Source organism: Alligator mississippiensis, chromosome 1, assembly GCF_030867095.1.
Source record: "Alligator mississippiensis isolate rAllMis1 chromosome 1, rAllMis1, whole genome shotgun sequence".
Classification (NCBI taxonomy): domain Eukaryota; kingdom Metazoa; phylum Chordata; order Crocodylia; family Alligatoridae; genus Alligator; species Alligator mississippiensis.
This window is the reverse complement of record NC_081824.1, coordinates 40,781,198-40,803,502: the sequence shown is the minus strand read 5'-3', so window position 1 is coordinate 40,803,502 and position 22,305 is coordinate 40,781,198. Positions and strand designations below refer to the sequence as shown.

At 44.6% G+C, this 22,305-nt stretch overlaps 1 protein-coding gene across 2 annotated transcripts in view; it reads left to right on the top strand.

Annotated features, from left to right (window-relative positions):
• The first annotated feature begins 470 nt into the window (after window positions 1-470).
• Window positions 471-22,305, top strand: part of TDRP (testis development related protein) — a 51,635-nt gene continuing 29,800 nt past the window's right edge. Inside the window, exons 1-2 of one of the 2 annotated variants that reach the window (XM_014610399.3) lie at window positions 471-543; window positions 738-885. In XM_014610399.3, coding sequence (XP_014465885.1) covers window positions 766-885 — 120 coding nt within the window. In that variant the 5' untranslated portion in view covers window positions 471-543; window positions 738-765. Of the gene's footprint in view, window positions 544-643; window positions 886-22,305 lie in introns of those variants that run through there. The other variant, XM_059730044.1, reaches the window with a different exon arrangement.

Sequence of the window (22,305 nt, the reverse complement as noted above, 5' to 3'; positions counted from 1 at the left end):
TTTGCATGTGCCATGTGTGGGATGCCTTCCACACGCCATTTTGGCAACTGCAATGAGTTGGGTAGAGCTGTTTGTAGGACAGGAGGGACGGTTTAAGGCAGGTCACGGAGGCGTGTGTGGCTTTGGGGTGCTGTGGCGATGCCAGGCGGGGGCTGCTTTCACGAGGAGCCTGGCTCCTTTCTGTCTGATGAAGGTTCCCGGGGCATGTGCTGCCTCAGGGGGACAGTGTGTGTGGGACATGTCGGTGTGTGTGTGGGCAGCAACTGCAGCCTGCGGCAGCCCTGGGTGCCTGTCCCTGTCCCAGGTGCGGTGTGGTTGGCTCTGCCAGGGGCCACAGGAGGGGGAGGGGGAGGGAGAAAGAGAGAGAGAGAGAGAGAGAGAGAGAGAGAGAGAGAGGGCCTTGTGTGGGGAGGGGCTCGTTGCCGAGGCGCTGGCTCCGGCCCCCGCAGGCCCCGGCGCGATGGCGTTGCCGCGGCGACGGGAAAGCCCGACCCCCTCCCCGCCGCCAGGCACCAACATGGCAGCGGCGGCGGAAGGTCACAGGTGAGGGAAGGATCCTCCCGCGACCGCGACCCTCCCCGGACGGACCACCTGTGGGGCGGGGCGGGGCGGAGTCTCCCCGCGGGCTGCCTTCCCGCCCCGCCCCGCCCCTCCCCGCGATGCCCGGTGCCGGGGCGGGGGTCGGGCCGCTCTCATTGCCCGCCCCTCCCCTCCCCTCCCCTCCCCTCCCCTGGCAGCGCCGCCTGAGCCGGAGCCGCCGCCGCCATGTGGAAACTCAACAAGAGCAGTAAAGTGCTGCTGGACGCGTCCCCCGAGGAGGACGAGACCGCGCGGCTGCAGGACCCGCCGCCCTCGCCGCCGCCGCCGCCCGCAGCCGCCCCTCAGGTAAGAGCCGGCCCCGGCACCCTGCACTGCGGCGGCTTCGTGCCACGGCTCTGCGTTGCCGCCCCGGGCTGCAGCCGCGTCGCTGGGGTGGCGGGGCCCGCTCCGCTCTGCGGGGCCGGGTCCACGCGGCCCCACACATGTTGGGTGGGTGGCGCGGGGGAGCGGGAAGGGCGCCAGCAAGGTAGCCCTGCCGCACGTGCCGAGGGGCGAAGAGCCTGCCACGGGCCTCCGAAAGCGTGAGGGTCTTGTCCTTCCCCTCTCCTTTCCGCGTGGTAGGAGCTGCCACAAGGGTTTTTTTTGCCCTTAGCTTGGTCAGTGAGGTGCCCCCCCCATGCTGCAAGATGGAGCTAAGGCACCAGGAGGTTGGGGGTCGCTCGAGTAAGGTAGGGCAGCTGCAGGTGAAGTGACACGGCTCATTCCTCCGGCGCCCTGCCCACATGCAGCTGTGCTGGGACATCTGCCTGCTGCGCCCTTGTTGCCCTGTATTTCCCTACTGCCTCATTCATCTGGACTGTCCGGTCTTACTGTGACACGTTATGTGTGTAATGCAGCTGACTGGCGAACCGCGCAATAAACGGAGACCTGCCACGCATGCATGCAAAGTAATTATTGCATAGAAACAATAGTCGGCTATAAATAGAGATGACCACTTATGAAGTTAGTGCTTGAAAATGGGAAATGACTCTGTAGCTAGTTTCTACCCAATTTTCACTTGAATGTGCAGCAGGGCCCTAGGGCAACGGCTGTTCGCTTGGCCCTGTACGGGTCCAACCTGTGGCATAGTAGGGTCCTCCTGGGCCTCGAATAAGGTTCTTGGGTGCGGCGGGAATACAAGTAATAGTAAGTGATCGAGTCCAATGTCAGATCGCTGTCAACAGTTCTAGGAAATAATGTTTCCCTCTGGTGCTTGCAGTTTCAGCATTTGATTGAAAATGTTGAGGGAGGGTGGGAGGGAGGAAAAGCAGGAAGAATGATTCAACTTATTAATTGAAAAATTCTTGAGGGCTTACACTTCATGCTTAATTAAAAAAAAAAAAAAAAAAAGCTTTTACCAAGTGGGAGATTAGGCCATAATTACAGAGAAAACTGTAAATCAAAATAAGCTATAATTGGTTGGTCATTGAAATACAACAGGCTCTAACAATAGCAGTAAAATATTAAATGTAGTGTCGAATAATCATTTGAGGAGGATTGCCTAGTTTTAAACACTTAATAAGTGAGGGAGGGAATGAAATTATGTATATGCTAACATTTTAAACTATGGCCAAGACTATTTTTGACAATTTTATTTTATTTCTAGTGTGCTATGTAGAGTGGAACAATTATCAACATCTATACTGTGTTTCTAAAACATACTTTGAGGCAGGTGTTAAGGGGAATGCTGAAGCACACTTGTAAAACCAGTTAGAGGTAGGGCTGAAAGCAGTGGGAGTTTTGATACTGACCTTAGGAGAACACACTGAGTTTGCTCTTATTTATGTTCAGCAGGGAGATGAGACGTGAGGAGATGTGAGGTGCTCTGTTCCTCATGTGCATTACACAGCATTGCTGTGCCTTTCCAACCCCCTGTTAAGGAGAGGGGAGTATATTGTCCTCGAACAGGGTCATAGGTGAAATAGCAGCTGTGGAGATCATTCTGTCCCTGCTGTATGGGTTGTGCATGAGAGAAATTTAGCCCTCCTCACCCCCTGATCCTGCGTACCTGCTCATAGCACAGCATGAGTGTTTAGCCTTGAACAAAACGTTCACCGAAAACTAGGATCGAGGACCTCTCTAATTTTCACTCTTGTGCCTGACACCTAGACAGTGTTTTTGAGGTTTTGTTAGTAAATTAGAAAGTTCCGCGTTATATTTTGGCATCCACTGAATGTCACAATAACAGTATTGATCTCTTGCCTTTAGTGTGATCATTATGTTACTTTTTCTGGAATGCAGTCTAGTATGTTTGATAAGGAGAGAGGAACAATATTTTCAGATTATTTCAAAAGACTGTTTCATGCTTATTTTGAATTTGTGGTATGTTGTCTTTATCATTAAAATCAGGTATTAGTATTTTTATGAGTTGATTTTGATTTTGTAGGCTTCTGATGTGTAATTTGAATAATGTGTTATATTATAAACTGTTACGGTTTCTTAATTTTAAAATAACTTTGTGACAGTCGTGCCATTGCAAGTACTACCAATTTCAATTTTATTTATTCAGTTTATTTTCAGTGAAATACTACAGTTTTGTTTTAAAAACCTGTTTCATCAATGCCAAAATGTGGTGTGTGTTTAATAGGGAAGAAGAGAAAGAGCTCTCACTTTTAGAGCTTGGTGGCTACAGCTTTTATATTTCTTTTATTTTTGTTCTTTTCATTTAAGAAAAAGTTTGATTTCCCCGCTGCCCCGCCTCCCCCCCCAAACCTTCTGTTACCTTACTCATTTTTAAATGTTCATCACCATCTCAGGAGGAATTTGAATTGGGCAGAGCAAAGGTTGAATTTGGGTCTCCTACTATGTTCTGGGCCAGTAGTCTAACCCTAAGCCTAGAGGCAGAGACACAGTGACAATCCCATGTTTCCACGTTGAAAGGCTCAGGTTTAGATCCAAAGCAAACATTCTGACACAATTCCTTCATCACGAATTATGTCAAAATATTTTGGTTTTGTTCCAGTTCAAAACAGAAAAAGGAAAAAAATATCCAACCCCAAAATTGCCATGAGATTGAATTATCTTCTAGCTACTTGTAGGCTATTCAGAAGTGTCTACATAACACAGAGGTAGGTTGGGTTGTCAATACTACTACTACTATTACTACTGCTGCTACCACTACTTAAGCTGTTTCCTGTGATAGAAAAGACTAAACAAAGTTCTGAAAGAATTGGACAATACATTTAAGTTGGTATGTTTTTACTGGATAATTCTACATTTTACATTACAGAAATGTATTTTAATATGTACATAAACTCTGTTCCCAACAAAACCTAAATTCCATCTAGAGTGGAATTTAATAAAACTAAAGAGCACAAGGCCGTATTAAAATTTAATGTGCTTTTCTTATCTTGCCATACCTACTGCATTTTCAAAGAACTTTGCAACCATGCATGGTAAATATAAGCTTAATTTTCAAGGCACCCATTGTGTTTCAAGTTGTAGTCAATTGTTTGAACTTGAAAAGATGTTTGTTTTGGACTCTTATGAGATGCAATGTTTTGGCATTCTTAGTAAGTCAGTTCTCATTGACTAAAGTTCTTATGTGTAGTTCAGTCTTTTTTTTTTTTAAAGTAATGTCAGTGATATATTAATAAGTTATAGAACTCATACATTGTGAGATGGTAATGAACATTTAAAAATATTAATAAGATAGCTGATAGGTAAGATTACATTATTTTTCTGTAATTTAAAAAAGAAAAAATACTGGAATTTTGTTTTCCCTCACCTGTTTTCTTATGGTCTTACTTTCAGTTATATTCAAAAACAGAAACTCAGGGGCATATTTTATCTTAAAAAGTGCTTAGGTCTGTTTATTGAACATTTGAAAGGTAGGCTGTTTTGAATTATAATTATCTTGTTAATTAACATATTTAACAGTCATTGGTACAATTTTGATGGAAGCTTCCATGTTACGTGTGTAAAATTCATACAGGGCCTGAGGGGATGGATAAAAAAATCAGTAAAATCTTCAGGCACATATTAGCCAAAATGAACTGATATTTTTAGGAATTCCCTTGATTAAGGATAGCTTACAAATGCAGGGGACTGGGCTCAATGGTCCAGGAGCCGCTTTTAGTTCTATGTTCCTGTGTCAAACACAACCAATTGTTGGTTAAATGCAGCTAATAAATGTTAATCCAGCTAACTTCTGAAGTGTTGAAAAGTGAAGAAGAGATGTTTAGTTTATGGTGTTCCCTTGTCTCCTTCAGTTGTATTTTGGTTACCTCTGTTAGTTTTCATCCAGCCCACTTCCTAAAAACTTTTATTTGGTTCTTCAATGATCTTTTCCTGGCCAGAGTTCAAGGCTTCCATTCCATCTTTGTTTTTGAACTCCCCTCTTGACAGGAAATATCTGTCAGAGTTTCATTCTTGAAACCTTGTCCTTATATGGTTTTTGTGATGCTTTGTTTCTTGGTTTTCCTTTTTCTCTAATCCCTCCATCCCACCTTAACTGGATTCTACTCCTTCTTCCCTCTATTCTCCACTGAAGAGTTATACATTTATGCTTTGGCCTTTTTTTTCCCTTCAATTGACTTCATTTGCACACACTATATATAGTACCATCTTACACTGATGACTCATGGGTCTCGACTAGAGACCTAGGTCAGTCTACCTCTATTTACTCTTTTTTTTTCCTCCAGAGAAAAAAAATCTATGTCTGTTTCCTGCTCCCCCCTCCCTCCATCTTCCAAAAGCTCCACTTCCCATTGTTTGCATCACTGTAGGCAATACTACCTTCCTCTTTATCTGTCAGGCATATAAACTTTGGATTTTCCATGACATTTGTGAGGTCTGTCCTTTTCTTTCTGTTCAGACAGGAGAAATTCTTGTGCAGTGCTTTACCTCCCCTAATCACTAAACTTCAGCTTCTTGGGTTTCACTAACACTGAAAGGATAGTGTTCCAGTCCATGCAAGTCACAACTGCTGAGACTAACTGTTTTGCTTGTAGGCCTGAGAGTATCACTCTTTTTCATCTCTTTACCTGGCTGTTTCTGAATGAGTATGTTAAATTCAGGTTTCTTGTCCTCATTTTCAAGGTTATTCATAACACTCTTCCTTAAGATTATTCATAAAACTTAACTTCTCTCATTATAAGAGAATCACAGAAAATTAGGGTTGGAAGGGATCTCAGGAGGTCATCCAGTTCAACTCCCTGCTCAGAGCAGGACCATCCCCAACTATATCATCTGAGCCAAGGCTTTGTCTAGCCAGGTCTTAAAAACCTTCAAGGATGGAGACTACACAACCTCTCTGGGTAGCCTGTTCTAGTGTTTTAATACCCTCCTAGGCTAGGGACAGATATTCAAAATACCTGAACCTGAATTGATTCAGTGTTTTTAGGTTCGTCTAACCTGGCTAGGCTGAATCAGTTTGTAACTGTACAGGAATCCCAGAAATGCAGGCACATGCCTGCAGTGGCTCATGCAAGAAGCCAGGGAGCCCTAGAGCAGCCTTCCCTTCCCTTCCAAAGTGCTGAGCTGAGGAGGGGAGGCATGTCCAGGCCCCAGTAGGACACTGATTAGGGAGGGGTTCTGACCAGCTCAGCAGGGGATTGATAACAGTGTTTATCACCCCATTAAGAAAACAACAGAGGGACATTACCAGCTACTTGTTGATTCTGCTTTTGTCCTGTCTGCCACAGCATGGACCATAGGCAGCATGTGGTCTGCTAGCTAATGCTGAGAGGTGCCTGTGTAAGGCAGAGGGGAAGGGAAATCCTTGCTTGGCAGGGAGTGGGGGAAGGGAAGGATGGAGCAGGGGGAAGCCAGGCAGATGCTTACAGTCTCTGCCTGAGCTCCAGCCAGGGAGCAGAGCCAGCCCTGCTGTGGAGCAGAGAGCCCTGCCCAGCCCAGAGAGCGCGCCTGGATGCTGGGGGACTCTGGTTTAACTTAAACCAGCAAGGGGTCTGGGACAGACATTGCATAAACCAGTTTGACCCAAATCAGTTAAATCTGATCAGAGATGCAGGGTGGAAAATTTTTCCAGTGCTTTATTTTTCTGGGGGAAATTTTCCATGTCTAAAAATTCATTGTTATATAAAATTCATTAGTAACAATGAATGGATGCCAATGCAGTATTAGGCAAGCTTGGCAGTTTCAGAGTTGTAATTAATGTTTTTCAGGTGATTATCCCTAGTGAGTGTGTGAGAGAATACGTATATGTTTTATTGATTTGTAAACAGGAGAGTAAGTACACTCAGATAATAATCCAAACCAAAAATCAAGTTACAAATGCATCTAATTGGCTGTGTAGGTCAAATCAAAACCAAAGCCCAGCATATGCACCGTTATCTGGGTGTGCTGAAATTAGTGTGTTAACAGTTTTCTGTGCCTTTGGGTTTTTTTTCTTAAATTTAAACAAACAATGTAAGGGAAGTACATGCTATTGAGTACTGTCTTTACATTTTTACAAGTATTTCAATAAAAATAATTTCTTTCCACATAAAGCTTTGAATTTGTTTGACTATGACATTTAAACCACATTAAGTGGGCTGTATTTAATTTTTTTTCCTAATTAAATATTTCAGTTCAAAGACTTGTGACTATTGGGACATAAAATTAACATGGGGGTACTTTTTTAGTTTTCTTTACTAAATATAAGTCAAATAAACATGCTAAATCAGATCACGTTCTATTTAGGGTATTGGAAAATTTTCCAGAAAACCCACATCTCTGAGTCTACATTCAACCAGGTTTATCTCAAACCGGTTTTAGCCTGGTTTATGTGCACTGAACATCTGTTCTGTTACAGGCTTAAACCAGTTTCTGATCACTTAAACTGGTTTATGTGTATTGTCTGTCCCTAGCCTGTGAGAGAGTTTTTCCTAATGTCTAACCTAAACTTCTCTTGCTGCAACTTGAGACCATTGCTCTTTGTTCTATCATCTGCTATCACTGAGAACAGTCTAGCTCCATGCTCTTTGGAACCCCCCTTCAGGGTGTTGAAGGCTGCTCTTAAATCAGGTGCGGCTGGTGAACTTGGACTGATGGAGCAGTGGAGCATCCCATGGGAGTGGCAGGGGAGTTTGCAGCTGGCTGGGGGGCGGGGGTTTGCAGCCTTCCTGCTACCTGTCAGAGTGCCCAGCTGGCTGCAAACCCCACCCTGCTGTTAGCTGGCTGCAAAACCCCTCCCCCCTGCTCCCATGGGTCGCTCCAACACCCCACCAGTCTGAGTTCACTAGACGTGCTTGTCTTAAATCCTGCCTCAGTCTTCTCTTCTCCACACTAAATAAGCCCAGTTCTCTCAGCTTCTTCTCAGAAGTCATGTGCCCCAGCCCCCTCACCATTTTAATTGTCATTTGCTGGGCTGTCTCCAATTTATCCACATCCTTTATGTAGTGGGGGGCCCAAAACTGGACACTATTTCAGATATGCTTTTACCAGTGCCGAATAGAGTAGAATAATCACTTTGCTCATTTTGCTGGCAACTCCCCTACTAATGCTGCCCAATATGCCTTCTTCACAACAGGGGCACACTTTTGGCTCATACTTGGCTTATTGTTGACTGTAACTCCGTAGGTCTTTTTCTGCAGAGCTGCTGCTTAGCCAGTTGGTCCCCAACCTGTTCTGTTGTATGGGATTGTTCTATCCTAAGCGCAGGATTTTGCACTTGTTTTTATTGAACCTTATGAGGTTCCTTCTAGTTCAGTCCTCCAATTTTTCTAGGTCTATCTTGCTGCTAGCCCTACATTCCAGCGTATGTACTACTCTCCCTAGGTTAGTGTGATTTGCAGACTTGCTCAGAGTGCACTCTATCTCATTTTCCAGATCATTGATGAAGACATTGAACAAAACTGGCCCCAGGACCGACCCCTGGGGCACTCCAGTTGATACCGGCTGCCAACTAGACATCAAACCACTGATCCCTTTAAGCCCAACCATCCAGCCAGTTTTCTGACCACCTTACAGTCCATTCTTATGGGAATTATCAAGTGCACAATACAAGATAGGGAATGGATATGGGGGTTTTAGTGGATCACAAACTTAAGAGTTAATGTTATTCTATTGCAAGAAAAGCAATCATAATATTGGGATCTTTAAAGAGAGGTGTCATATGTAAGACATGTGGTAACTTTACACCACTCTCTACTTAGGACCAGGAAGATCTCAACTGAACTACTCTGCCTAGTTCTAGATGCCACACTCCCAGAGGAATATGGACCAGTTAGGGAGACTCCAGAAGAGAGCAACAAAAATGATCAAGAGGTATAATAGAAACGGCCTATGAGGAAAGACCAAAAGCACTGAGTTTCTTTGGTATAGAGAAGAGGAGAGTGAGAAAAGACATCTTAACAGCTCCAAAAGTATAAAGTACTTCATTGTTCTCCATGGGGACAGAACAAAAACAACCTGCAGCCAAAGAAATGCAAATCATAATGCTAATTTGGCTCTACTAGTAATGCCACCCTTCTTTGTCAACTTTCTCTAGGTTTTTCAATGCTGGTCTTTATGTATGGTATGTTTTCCTTTAACTGATCCATAAGGCCATAATCTTTTTCTCTTTCAAGTCTTTCCTTAGGGTCCACCTTCCCCAAGCTGCCCATTTGATGTTCATACGTGATTTGTACGATACCTAGCAAGTGTGGTCCTTGTGCTGTTTGGGGCCTCTGGATGGTACTGTAGTGGCTATAAAATAATAACATACAGGAAGGGAATTAAAATACTTTGTTTTTCAGCCAGGCTAAACTTTTTATCAATTGAGGAGTCAGTTGAAAGCAAAGTTTTGTTTGAAATAAAAATAAGTTAGAACAGAATAGCCAACCTTTTCCTGTAATCAGTTCATATATTTCATAGTTGGTAGGGTTGGAAGGGACCTGAGCAGATCATCAAGTCTGACCCCCTGCCATGGCAGGAAAAAGTACTGGGGTCAAACGACCCCAGCAAGGTGTTCATCTAACCTCTTAAAGACCTCCATGGTAGGAGCCAGCACCACTTTGCTTGGAAGTTGGTTCCAGGTCCTAGCTGCCCTGACTATGAAGTAGCGCTTCCTAATGTCTAGTCTGAATCTACCCTCTGCCAACTTGTGACCGTTATTTTTTGTCACTCCTGGGAGTGCTCGGGGGAACAGAGACTCCCCCAATGCCTGTTGGTCCCCTATGACTAGTTTGTAACGAGCCACTAGATCCCCCCTCAGCCTTGTAGGTCCCTTAGCCTCTCCTCATAGGGCCTGCCCTGCTGCCCCCGATCATGTGGGTGGCCCTCCTCTGAACCCTCTCAATGCTGTCCACATCCCTCTTGAAGTGTGGCGCCCAGAACTGGACACAGTACTCCAACTGCAGCCTGACGAGTGCTGCATAGAAGAGGAGGATCACCTCCTTGGACCTGCTTGAGATGCATCTGTGGATACATGACAAGGTGTGGTTGGCCTTCCTGAATGCGTCCCCACACTGTCGGCCCATGTTCATTTTGGCTTCAGTAATGATTCCAAGATCCTTTTCTGCCTCTGCACTGATGAGAAGGGAGTTCCCCAGCCTATAGGTATGCTGCTGGTTCTTCCTCTCCAGGTGCAGCACCTTGCACTTGTCAGTGTTGAAACCCATCCTGTTCTCATCTGCCCACCCCTGTAACCTGTCTAGGTCCAATTGCAACCTATTCCTCCCTTCTAGAGTGCTCACATCCCCCCACATCTTGGTGTCGTCAGCAAATTTGAATAGGGTGCTTTTTACCCCCTTGTCCAAGTCACTGATGAAGATGTTGAACGGCGCGGGTCCAAGGACCAAGACCTGAGGGACCCCACTGCCCACATCCCTCCAGGTTGAAAATGACCCATCCACCACCACTCCCTGGGTGCAGCCCTCCAGCCAGTTAGTGACCCATCTGACTGTAGGTGTCGATGCCACAGTCCCCTAGTTTTTTTAATGAGAATGGGGTAAGAGACAGTGTCGAAGGCCTTCCTGAAGTCCAGAAAGACTGCATCCACTGCTACCCCTGCATCTAAGGATTTTGTGACCTGGTCATGTCAGACCAACCTGGTGGCTTTCTAGGACCTGCCTCAAATGAACCCATGTTGGTTGCCCCTAAGCATAACCTCCCCTGCTGGCCCCTTATGGACATGTGCCAGGATAATTCTCTCAAAAAGCTTACCCAGGATCGAGGTAAGACTAACTGGCCTATAGTTTCCTGGGTCTTCTTTCCTCCCTTTTTTGAAAACGGGAACCACGTTGACCCTTTTCCAGTCCTCTGGCACTACACCAGAGCACCATGAGCGCTCATAAAGCCATGCCAGGGGTCCTGCGATGACCTCTGCTAATTCCCTCAGCACTCTGGGGTGGAGGTCGTTAGGACCAGCTGATTTAAATAGGTCCAGTCCCTCCAGAAGTTCCCTGACTAGATCCTCTCTGGCCCTAGGCCTGGGTGCGCCTTTCCCGGGGCCTGAGGGGGTCCCTGCGGACGGGCTGATCTGGTTCCTGCTCAGGAAAACGGAGGCAAAGAAATCATTAAATAGGTTAGCCTTGTCGTCTGGTGCGACAACCAGATTTCCTAGCGTGTCTTGCAGAGGCCCCACGTTACCTGGAACCTTCTTTTTGCCCCCTATGTATTTAAAAAAGGACTTCTTGTTGTCCTTGATCTGGGTAGCTAGTCTCAGTTCCATCTTTCATCCTTGGCTTTCCTGACCGTCCCCCTGCAGCCCCGAGCAACCGAGGTATAGTCCTCCCTGGTGATGCCCCTCCTTTCCATTGGGTGTATGCCTCCCTTTTAGCTAGGAGACATTCCCGTATGCTTTTGGTGAGCCATGGGGGGTTTTTGCGCCCTCTTGCCCCCTTTGATCCTTGTTGGGATTGCCTCTCTTTGGGCTTGGAGGATTGTCTCCTTAAGGAACGACCACTCTTCCTGGACACCTGACTCCCCTCCCCTCCGGGACCTCAGTACTTCCCCAACTATTCTTACCTCATTGAAATCTGCCCTCCTGAAGTCCAGGGCTGCTGCCTTGCTGCAGGCTTTTGCCACCTTCCGCTGGATGGTGAATTCCAGCACGTGATGATCGCTGTCGCCCAGGTCGTCGAGCACCCGCAGCCCCCTCACGAGGTCGTTGCCTGTGGCCAGCACCAGATCCAACAAAGTGTCTCCCCTGGTGGGGCTATGCACCTCCTGAGTTAGATGGAGGTTCTGTATCTCGGCTAGGAACCTACGTGAGCGGTCAGACCTGGCTGACTGCTGTTCCCAGCAGATGTCTGGAAAGTTCAGGTCACCCATGACGACCACGTCTTTTTGACCTAACTACCTCTGTGAGCTGACTTAAGAATTCCCAGTCTAGCTCTTCCCCTTGGTTGGTTGGCCTGTAGTAGACTCCCACCGTTAAGTCCCTTTCCCCTCGACTCCCTTGTATTCTAACCCAGAGCACTTCAGCGTGCCCCTCATTTAACTGTGCTACTAGATGAGGATGTGTATTCCTCCTTAATGTAGAGTGCCACACCCCTACCTTTCCTACCTGTCCTGTCCCTCCTGTACAGCCTATAGCCCTTGATATTCACTGCCCAATCGTGCGTTGGGTCCCACCATGTTTCTGTGAGCCCTGCTATGTCTGACTAATTAAACAAATCTAGCAAGTGAATTCAGTAGCAAGTAAGAAAAGTTAATTCCTGTGAACTTTATACAGGAAGATTTTAAAGACGTTTCAGTGGGACCTTTAGGTGAATAAAGAATATCAGAATAGGCCCAATATAGAAATATAATACAGATAGACCTGTGTTGATGCCAAAACTGGTCATAAAACCAATATGCTAAAAAAAGCAGATTTGTTAGTAAAGTTAATGCTAAAGCCACCTGGACACGAGAGAGCAGGTTGATATTGTATATCTAGACTTCCAAAAGCCCTTTGATCTAGTATCCCACAATGTCCTCATGAGAAAATTGTAGGATTGTGGGCTTACCTCTGAACCAGTCAGGTGGGTGAGAAACTGGCTGCAGGATAGGACCCAGAGAGTCGTAGTGAATGGATCTGTGTCATCCTGGCGAGAAGTGAGCAACTGTGTCGTACAGGGGTCGGTGCTTGGTCCAGTACTTTTTAGCATCTTTATTAACGATTTGGATGTGGGGTTGAAGAGCTTCCTGGCCAAGTTCGTGGACAACACCAAGTTATGGGGCATTTCGCCATGTGTGAAGATAGGCTACAAATACAGGTGGATCTAGACAGGCTAGGCTAGCAAGTTGGATGGATTGGAATCTGATGAAGCTCAACGTCAAGAAATGTAAAGTGCTCTACCTCAGGACGAGCAACCCCCAACATATCTACAGGCTTGGTGGCACCAAACTGACTAGCACCATGACTGAAAGGGACCTGGGGTAATAATAGACCACAGTATGAATATGAATCGACAGTACGATGTTGTAGCCAGTGCATCTCCAGCAAAACCAAGGAGGTAATTCTTCCGCTCTGCTCAGCACTGGTGAGACCACAGCTGGAGTACTGTGTCCAGTTCTGGGCACCACACATTAAAAAGGACATGGACAAGCTTGAGAGAGTCCAAAGAAGAGCCGCCCATATGATCAGAGTCTTACACAGCCAGCCATACAAGGAAAGGTTGAGGGATCTGGGATTCTTCCGCCTGAAGAAAAGGCTGAGAGGGGATCTGGTAGCAGCTTACTGCTATACTAGGGGGTATATCAAGGGCTCAGTGAGCAACTGTTCACCAGGGCATCCGAACAAAAACTAGAAGTAATGGTTACAAACTCCTGGAAAACTGATTCAGGCTCAACATTAGGAAAATATTCTTGACAGGGTGTCCAGACGGTGGAATAAGCTCCCTTCAGAGGTGGTGCAGTCATAGATTCATAGATGTTTGGGTTGGAAGGGAACCTCAGCAGATCGAGTCCGACCCCCTGCCCTGGGCAGGAAAGAGTGCTGGGGTCAAACAACCCCATCCAGGTGCATATCTAGCCTCCTCTTAAAGACCCCCAAGGTAGGGGAGAGCACCACCTCCCTTGAAAGCCCATTCCAGATTCTGGCAACCCTCACTGTAAAAAAGTTTTTCCTGATGTCTAACCTAAATCTGCTCTCCGTCAGTTTGTGGCCGTTGTTCCTAATCACCTACCCTGGAAATCTTCAAGAGGAGACTAGATAGTTACCTTGCTGGGGTCGCTTTACCCCCAGTTATATTTCCTACTTGGTGTAGGGGGCTGGACCCGATGATCTTCCAAGGTTCCTTCCAGCTGGTGAATCTATGAATCTATATTCAGCCTATTAGATACTTCTTTTCAGAAACTAGGCTGTTGGTCCGTAGTGATGAAAGGTGCCAGAAAACTTTTTTTCAGGTACACAGTTTAATTGAATATGCTGTGTGTGCGTGCGCGAGATACTAACTTTCATGCAACTGTAACTGCATTATTGCCATGGAGAACTTTATTTTGCGAATCAGGAAGGCACGTAACATATGAATTGTGTAGGTGAGTTGCCTCTATTTTAGGTAAACTGTTTGGAAAAAAAAAATAATAATGGGACAGTTTTCATAGATTTCAAAGACATTAGGGCTGGAAGGGACCCTGTGAGATTATCAGGTCCAGCCCCCTACCCAAGGGGCAGGAAGTCAGCTGGTGTCAGATTATCCCAGCAACATAAGCATCCAAGCATTTCTTGAACGTATCCAGTGTAGGTGCTTGCACCATTTCTGGGGGGAGTTCATTACTTGGATGATAAAGAAGCTTTTCTTTACGTCCAGTCTAAAACGATCTTCCAGCAGTTTGTGACGGTTAGACCTTATCTTCCTTTGGGGTGCCCTGGTGAACAGACGTTCTCCCAGTTCCTGATGCACATCCCTTATGTACTTATAGGCTGCCACCAAGTCACCCCTGAGCCTTTGCTTCTCCCGTTTTCTGTCAGAAAATTCCATGGGAATTTCCATGAAATGTCAGAATTTTTCATGGGACAAAAATTCTTTTCCTCACTGGTTCTATTTTTAGTTCTCTAAATTTTAATAGTGTTGCTTTTAATTTTTTTTTTTCTTGATCGAAGTCTCAATGAGATGTATATGAGTTTTACTCCACTGAAGATTGAAGTGGATTAGTGCAGAAATGCATGATAATGGGAAGAAGTAATAAGTTAAGAAGAAATTCTTTGCAAAGCCTAATTAACACAGAAACCAGAACTTATAAAGTTTTTTTCATGAAAGTTACGTTTTTGCAATATTTCACATATAGTGTTAAACCTTTAAAATTAGTGGACACATAACTGAAATAAACAGTTTACATGGATTGAGAGTGTTTAGAGTCATTTATTTCTTTTAAAAAAATCAAGACTTTGATTTTAAAAACTTTTTTAATACACCTATTTAAATTGAACTCAAAATTAGGCTGTGTTATCATAAGGCCTAAATTTAAAGGTAATCTATTAAAGTCATTTAGATTTTTAAAAAGGAGCTAGTGCAAGCTGTTGGAAGTTTAAAGGAAGCCAAACTACTGAATTGGGAAGAGATGTGTCACCTCCTAAGCAGAGTTTATTGAGGTGATAAACCTGCTTTTGGCAGCCATAGATTCTTTTGCAAGTTCAGACAAAACTGTTTTCTTCATAGTTTAGTCTGGGTCAGTTTACTAGTTTTAAGAAAAATTACGGAGTTGAAAATAGTAGGAAAAGTTGTTTCCTTCTTCCATTTTACAAATAAAAATAGGTTTGAGGTTGAGATCTAGTTCTAAACTCAGGAAGGACATGGTAACCAGAAACAATTTCTTCAGCTCATTGTCTGATACTTCCTTTGTTGAATATGTTTTTTCATTTTAACTGCAAAATGTTTTGATAAAATTTTTCTTAAATATTTGTTTCTGTTGGCATAGTTTTATTATTTGATAATACAAAAATATATTGTTGGTGATCTTCATTTTAACTGAATTGCAGTTTCTATCCAAAAAGTTGAAATCAGTCACTATTTAAAAAAAAAAAGAAAAGGAAAGTTGAGCAAATAAGAAATGTATGCTTTTTTTTATATAATATGTAGAAATTAAGAATCTGAATAAATACACGTGGCTGTAAAGCCGTATAAGTGCTTAAATGTGCGTAATGGCTGCTTACAGATGTAACACCCCCCCCCCCCCAAAAAAAAAAAACACAACCAAAAACATGCTTTACTAGAAGAAGCAGCGCATTAGTTGGGCCCGTCTCTGCAGCATCTGTATAGATTGGGTGCTTCAGCAGAGCCTTTTGGTGATTTATCTAATAGCTGATTAAATCAGCTATTAGATAAAAGCACCAAAAAGCCCCACTAAAGTGCCTGATCTATATAGATGTTGGGTGAGCTGGGTCCAGCTAATGCGCTGCCTCTTTTGTGCTTCCCCCAGGATCGTTGCTGTACCGCTTTCCCTGGGGTACTTACTGCATGAGGGGCCAGCAGTGATCCATAAGACCTGGTGCTGTCTGCTCCAGCTGCTATGGTGCCTCCTTGGGCCAAACCAGTCCCACCTAGGGGCTAGGCCAGGCTCTGCATGGCCCCAGCACCATGAGAGGGAACGGGAAGGATGTAGTACATCTGGCAGAGGCCACCCTACTGGGACCAGATCCCCACCCCCCCCCCCCATTACCTGGGGGGAGTTGGGTAGGGCCTGGCCCGGCAGTGTGGAAGAGCCTTCTAAGTCTGGGCCACAGTGGCACAAGTGCAATGGGAGGCTCAGGGAGCCTGTCATCTTGCCTGGGCCCTGCCACTGTGGGTGGGGAGTGGGGCAGCCGGACCCACCATGGGGCTGGGAGCCCTGCTGCTTTGTGGCAGGAGGCACTGTCTAACCCCTCTAGCGGGACCTGGCATCTTCCTCCTTGTGGGGGAAGCATCCAGGCACAGGAGAGGTCTGCAGCCCCAGCCCCCCTTCCCTTGGGGCAAGGGGAAGCCATGGTTCTGCAGCACTCCTAGTGTCTTGGCCATACCTGTTGCCCCTCATCTGGGGCCTGTGCAGCACTGGGCACATGGTGAAGATATAAGGAGCCAGGGCCATGTCTGTTTCTGCCAGAGGTCACTAAATGGTAAGTCATAAACTGTATAAATACATGTCGTTTAACCGTTTAACCATTTACATCTTTAAGTAAGATCAAGTTTAGTTGTCAATCAACATATTTTAATTATTACTTACCAGTAAGAATAAACTTTTTGTAGGAAAATAAAAATTAGAAGTTCAAAATGCAATTCAAATCGGGTGTACCAAATCACTTTGTTTTTTAAATAATTCCACCTAGACATTTCAGTTTTCGAAATTATTTTGTTAAGGAGTGAACCCAAAAAATTCAGCAGTCAGGGAGAAGGATGGAGGGCAGATGCACCTAAAGGAGTTATATTGTTGCCCACCATGGATACTTTCAGGGGGCCTATACCTAAAATACAAAAATATGGCTAAAAGAGGAAGGCTCCAAAGCCTATTTCTGAGTGACTATGAAGTGACCATTCAAAGATACTACAACCTGCTGCAGGTTTGTGCACTGATCCTCCTCCCATTCCTCATTCTCCTCTCTATTGAGTCTCCTCTACAGATTTAAAAGCTGAAACAGCAATTATATTTATACCATTTAATTGTTAACATTTACTGTTTACCTCTTGGCTCAGTGGTGCCCACCGTCAGGGGAGCTGCTCTGGTAGAAGTTGCCCAGGAGGCAGCACGGATCCAGGCTGCAGCATCATGTAGCTGCTGCAGCATGTTGGTAACTAGTGGCTACTTGAGGGAGTGGAGCTGGGTAAAGTTAAATAAGAGTGAGTGCAGCAGCGGGGCTGCCATTGGGTGCTGCATAGTTTAGGGGGTGGGCTGCATGGAGCCAGGTTCCCCCCCACCCTTACTATCCACAGAGCTCCTGCCTGCTGAGACAGCCACACCTAGGTGGTGCCTGTAGCCCATGGGTGCCTGGAGGCCGGGCAGCCCCTTCCTCCTGCCTGTCCCCTGGGTTCTGGCAGCTGCTGCATGGCAAGGACCCGTGGTGGCTCTCCTAGCCTGGGGCCGTGTGGTGGATGGACATGCCATGCAGGGTTGCGTCTGAGGCATCCACCTGTGGGTTAAGCAGTCTCTAGGAGCCACAGCTCTGGATCAAGCCTTCAGCCGAGCAGGCAGAGTGCAGCGCCAGCCCAGCTGCTGGCTGCATCCAGACAGGGAAGGGACTGTGTGCTATTCTCTTCCCTGCCTGAATGCAACCAGTAGTTGGGCCAATACCACATTCTTGCCCTGCTGAGGCCTTGCCCCGATGCTGTGGCTCCTAACAGGGTTCTCAGCCCATGGGTGGATGCCTCAGGTGTGATTCTATATGGCACAGTTGGTCTACCACACGCCGCCAGGCTGGAAGAACTGTTGTGGACTGTTGCCAAGCGGTGGCTGTTGGAGCCTTGGGGGTGGGTGGGAGGGAATCGCCACCTGGGGCTCTGGGCATCTGCAGACTGCAGGCACCACTTGGGTGCAGCGTGGCTGTCCCAGTAGATGGGAGGCTTTCTGGGTGCTATGGGGAGGGCACCTGCCTCCATTCAGCCCACCCTTGTTGCACCTGATGGCAGCCCTATTGCTGCGCTTGCTCCTATTTAAGCCCTGATGGTTCTGCCATGCAACTTTTCCTGGCTCTGCTCCCTCAGGTAGCCACTGATTACCTCCTTGTTGCTGCAGCCTATATCTGCACCACCTCCCAGGCAGCCCCTGCCAGAGCCGCTCCCCCAACAGTGGCACCACCGAGCCAGGGACCCTGCTGTCCTGCATTGCTGCTGCTGGTGCTGCTGCTTGCCCATTCCTGAATGCTCGACCTGCTGAGCTTGCTGTGGTCACGGGCTTCAGTTCTGGCTGGTCGCAGAACTTGCTACAATCCTGCATATTGCCCTCAGCCCCATTTCCCTGCACCGCCCTGGCGCCCGCCCCCCGCCCCCCCTTTCCTGCAGGCTGTTTAACTATTTAGCTCATATAATTAGTGTAGGTTAAATGGATAATTTTTAAAAGAATATTTATATCCCTAGTCTCCCCAGACAGTACAAGCAAATATCTGTTATGTATTGTAATAGGTAGCCAGACATGTCCTGAGTTATGTACTTACCTTGTGCTTTTGGAATAAAAGGGTCATTTGTAGACCTATCTCTGCTTCTTTTATCAGTTGCTAACCTACCAGTATGCCTGAAATTAAGTTAACAGTACTTGTATATGCTACATAGTGAGTGGGTCTTACGTTGTGGGCCATGAAGCATTTGCTAATCACAAGGTGCTAGTTCAGTATCTGTTAACTTAATATTTTAATCTTTTCAAACAAATTAAATAATAGGATAAATAACGTTCTTTTCTATGGTAATTGTGGCAGTATTGTGTAGCTACAGGACAAGGGTAGGAGGAATATACAGAAGGTAACTGAAATGAGACAAATACATGAATTAGAATGTGCAGCAGCCAATGAGCCTGGGGCTTTTTTGTTTGAGTCTGTGGTACAAAAGGAATATTTCTAAAAACTGCTCACCAGTGCAGATGCAAGGAAGACTTTGTATGAGTTTCATAGTTGTTAGGGGCTGGAAGGGACCTTATAGATCATCGGGTCCAGCCCTCCTGCACGTGGGCAGGAAAGATTGCTGGGATCAGATGACCCCAGCAACATGGGCATCAAGACTTTTTTGCAGATTGCCAGGGTGGTTGGCTGTACTTTCTTATTGTAGACAAGGTCTTCTTGAGTAGATTAAATCTAGATATAGTGGACTGCTTTTTAAGCTTGTACAGACTTGGATGATGGGGTCATGTATGCCTGCTCTCAGAAATACTCCTATTTAAACCTGGTTTTAAAACGTGTTTTTGTGCTTGATAGTACAGTTTCATTTATGATTTGAAAAATATTGTTTTAATCTAAGTATGTACTTAGGCCAAAAACAAACCAAACATATTGGCCAAGCATATTTATATTTTTCTTTCCTTTTAAAAAAAACAGACCATGATTTTGTTATAACAGTTTTTTAAGATGGAGCCCATCTACACTGTAAAAATAAGCTGAGTTTGAAGAGCATAGGATGAGTGTTTATGTTTGGACTTTTTGTTTGCTTTTTCTCTATTTATGAGAAAACAGTGGTTGAATCCAAAAATCTGTTTTTCTTCTGGATTAATTTGATTAGTATTTTCACCAGTGGTAGTTGTAGGCGAGTTACAAGTTAAAATCTGGCCAGATGGCTACTTTACCCTGAAAAAAGGAAAATGAACCTCACAAAATAGATTCTAAATTCTCAGCAGACAGGAAAAATGTAGCTGAATGCCTGATTTAATAAAATAATCTTATCAGATTAACTCCAAGAGGGACTAACAGCCTGACAGGGCAGTATAGAAGGCATCTTCTGGCAACTGGACATGTAGTCATGTGTCCAAGAAGCAAAAGATTTATGGCGGAGTAATGCTAATTTACACACATCTCTTGTTTATTTCTTCTTGTTATAAATACACATTTTAGTTTTTCTAACATCTGTATTTTCAGTTATGGTACCATGCTTGCACTTACCCAATGAGGTAAGATGTCATAAGACTTTATAAAATATTTGACTTTAAGCTTTTACTGTGCCCATTTTTTTCTATGTCCATTTAAACTCAATTACTGTTTTTGGGATGTTGACAGTGCCATGGATGCAAATGTGTATACTTTCTTACACTTTTTGTTCCTGGTATGTTTATGCACGACAAACAAAATGCGGCCTACTGAGAGTATCATTGTGCTTCTGCTAGCTGTTTCCTTCTGAATTGCTTTTGTGTACATTTACTGAAAGCCCTCTGCTTCTGAGCAGGGTTTTAATCCAGACAAAATTATGTTTTGCCTTCATAATATACTTTAACCCAGTCTACATTTTATTTGATGTTATATCAAAATACATCCTGAACTTTGGAAGACTGTCTACTGCTTTTCCCCCTTCAGTTCTTGTTGTTGCTTCTTAAAGATGTTAATTAGGTGGTATGACTTCTAACTGGGTGTCTCTGATCTGTCTGTATTTATATAGTTGTTTTACTGCTTGGTTTGTAATTAGTGATTTGGGAATTTTTCCATTTTAAGAGGTTAATTTGCAGTTTTGTAGTTTCCCAAGTGATTTTAAACTTTTTTTTTTCAAAATATTTTTTCAGGTATGGGGGATGGATGAAAATACGATTCTTTTTCTTGAATAACCTTTGCTGTTTTCACTGAGAAACTAAGTATCTCCAGTTTTTAATGTAGCTAACACTTGTATTCACTACAGTCTAGATTTTAAATTATAGCATGCTAACTCTCCTTTATGAGCTGGCTAGGGATCAGAAGAGATAATAAGGAGAGGTCAGCAGGAGAGATGGTTTATGTTTAAATGAGTTACAGTTCAAATAATCATTATCCAGATCTATAAGTTTGTGTTTGCATTGATTTTTAAAATCCAGTTTGTATTTTATATAAGGGTTGATACACTTAGAAATAAAAAAGAAATAATCATTTACTTTGTGCATTAAAGCCTGTCTTATCATGCTTTTAATTGTTTGATGTTCAGGCTCTCTAAGTTTAGCCTGCATCCTTAAAATGAATGAACAAAAGAGATGGATTCATTCCTTTTTGCAAAAGAAACTAAGGAAAATAGATCAACACAGTAACCTTTGTACAAAAATGTGTATGCTTATTGAATTAATCCCTTGAGTACTTCATAGTTTGCAGTGTGTCCAACAAAAGAACACTTGTGTTTTCCTTGTGGAAACACATTGTATGTACTAACATTCTGTTGCCAAAATTGGAAGGTCATTGAAGTTGTCGATCCGGGTTTTTCATATGCATGGAATATTAACATTTAGTTAGAGGAGTATTCTCCTAAAAGTTTAACATGGAGGTAAAAAGAAATAGAATAATACTGCAAATTACCAAAACTAATATTTCATTGCATATTTCTGAAACAATCCAGAATGTCCAAATTCATTATATAGTATGATAAAGCAATCTGACCTTGAAATATCCAATGAAAGGAAACCTAGAGTAAAATCTAAAAAAATCTACTTCCCATTAAAAATAAAAGGGGAAATAAAATATATTAATCAAAACATGAACTAATATGTGATGTTGAAGGAAAAATAGAGGGGAACATAGTTTCATCAATAATAACTTTTTAACTTGATGTTGCTGGATCTTCTAGTAATAAAGATATAGTAGTGTAGAGGTTTGTTCTTAAATGGCTGATTCTTATACGTTCTTCAAAAGCTCAGTGTCCACCATCCTCCCATCCACCTTATTTCATGGACTGTCTGTAACCCCCCCACCTCTTCCCTCTCCCATCCTCCACTACCATGTGTGTTGTATTTATTCTCCTTCCACCTCCATGCCAAGGGTTCTGTGTCCTCCCATTCCCACATTTTCCCCAAGTAGTAGTGGCTCTGTATGGATCCTTATTTTCTTTCTGGGGTCACCACTTTAAAACTGCACAAGGAACAGACAGAACTAAATTAAGGGGTATTGTTATGCTGGAATACGTTAACACAGGAGTGGGCAAAATATGGCCTGTGAGCCAGAGCCAGCCTGCTAGGTGATTCTACCTGGGTAGGGGCAGGTCCTTTGGCCCTGCCCAGCCCAGGTATGACGGGCAGCCCTGGCTGTAGCATTTGTGCCCTATTCTGCCACACCTGGGCATAGAGATGCTGCCTGGTGCAGCTTGCCTTATCTCTGTGTGTGGCTCTCAGACATGCTGGGAGCTGTAGTCTACAGGGCGGTATGGTGGGGTGGGTGTGGCACAAGGGCCAGACTTGGCTTCCTGTGCTCTGGCACCGCTTCAACACCCTGACTGTGGCCCCAGAGCTCCTGGCCAGTCTCCAGATATGGGCACTGGGTCTCTGAAA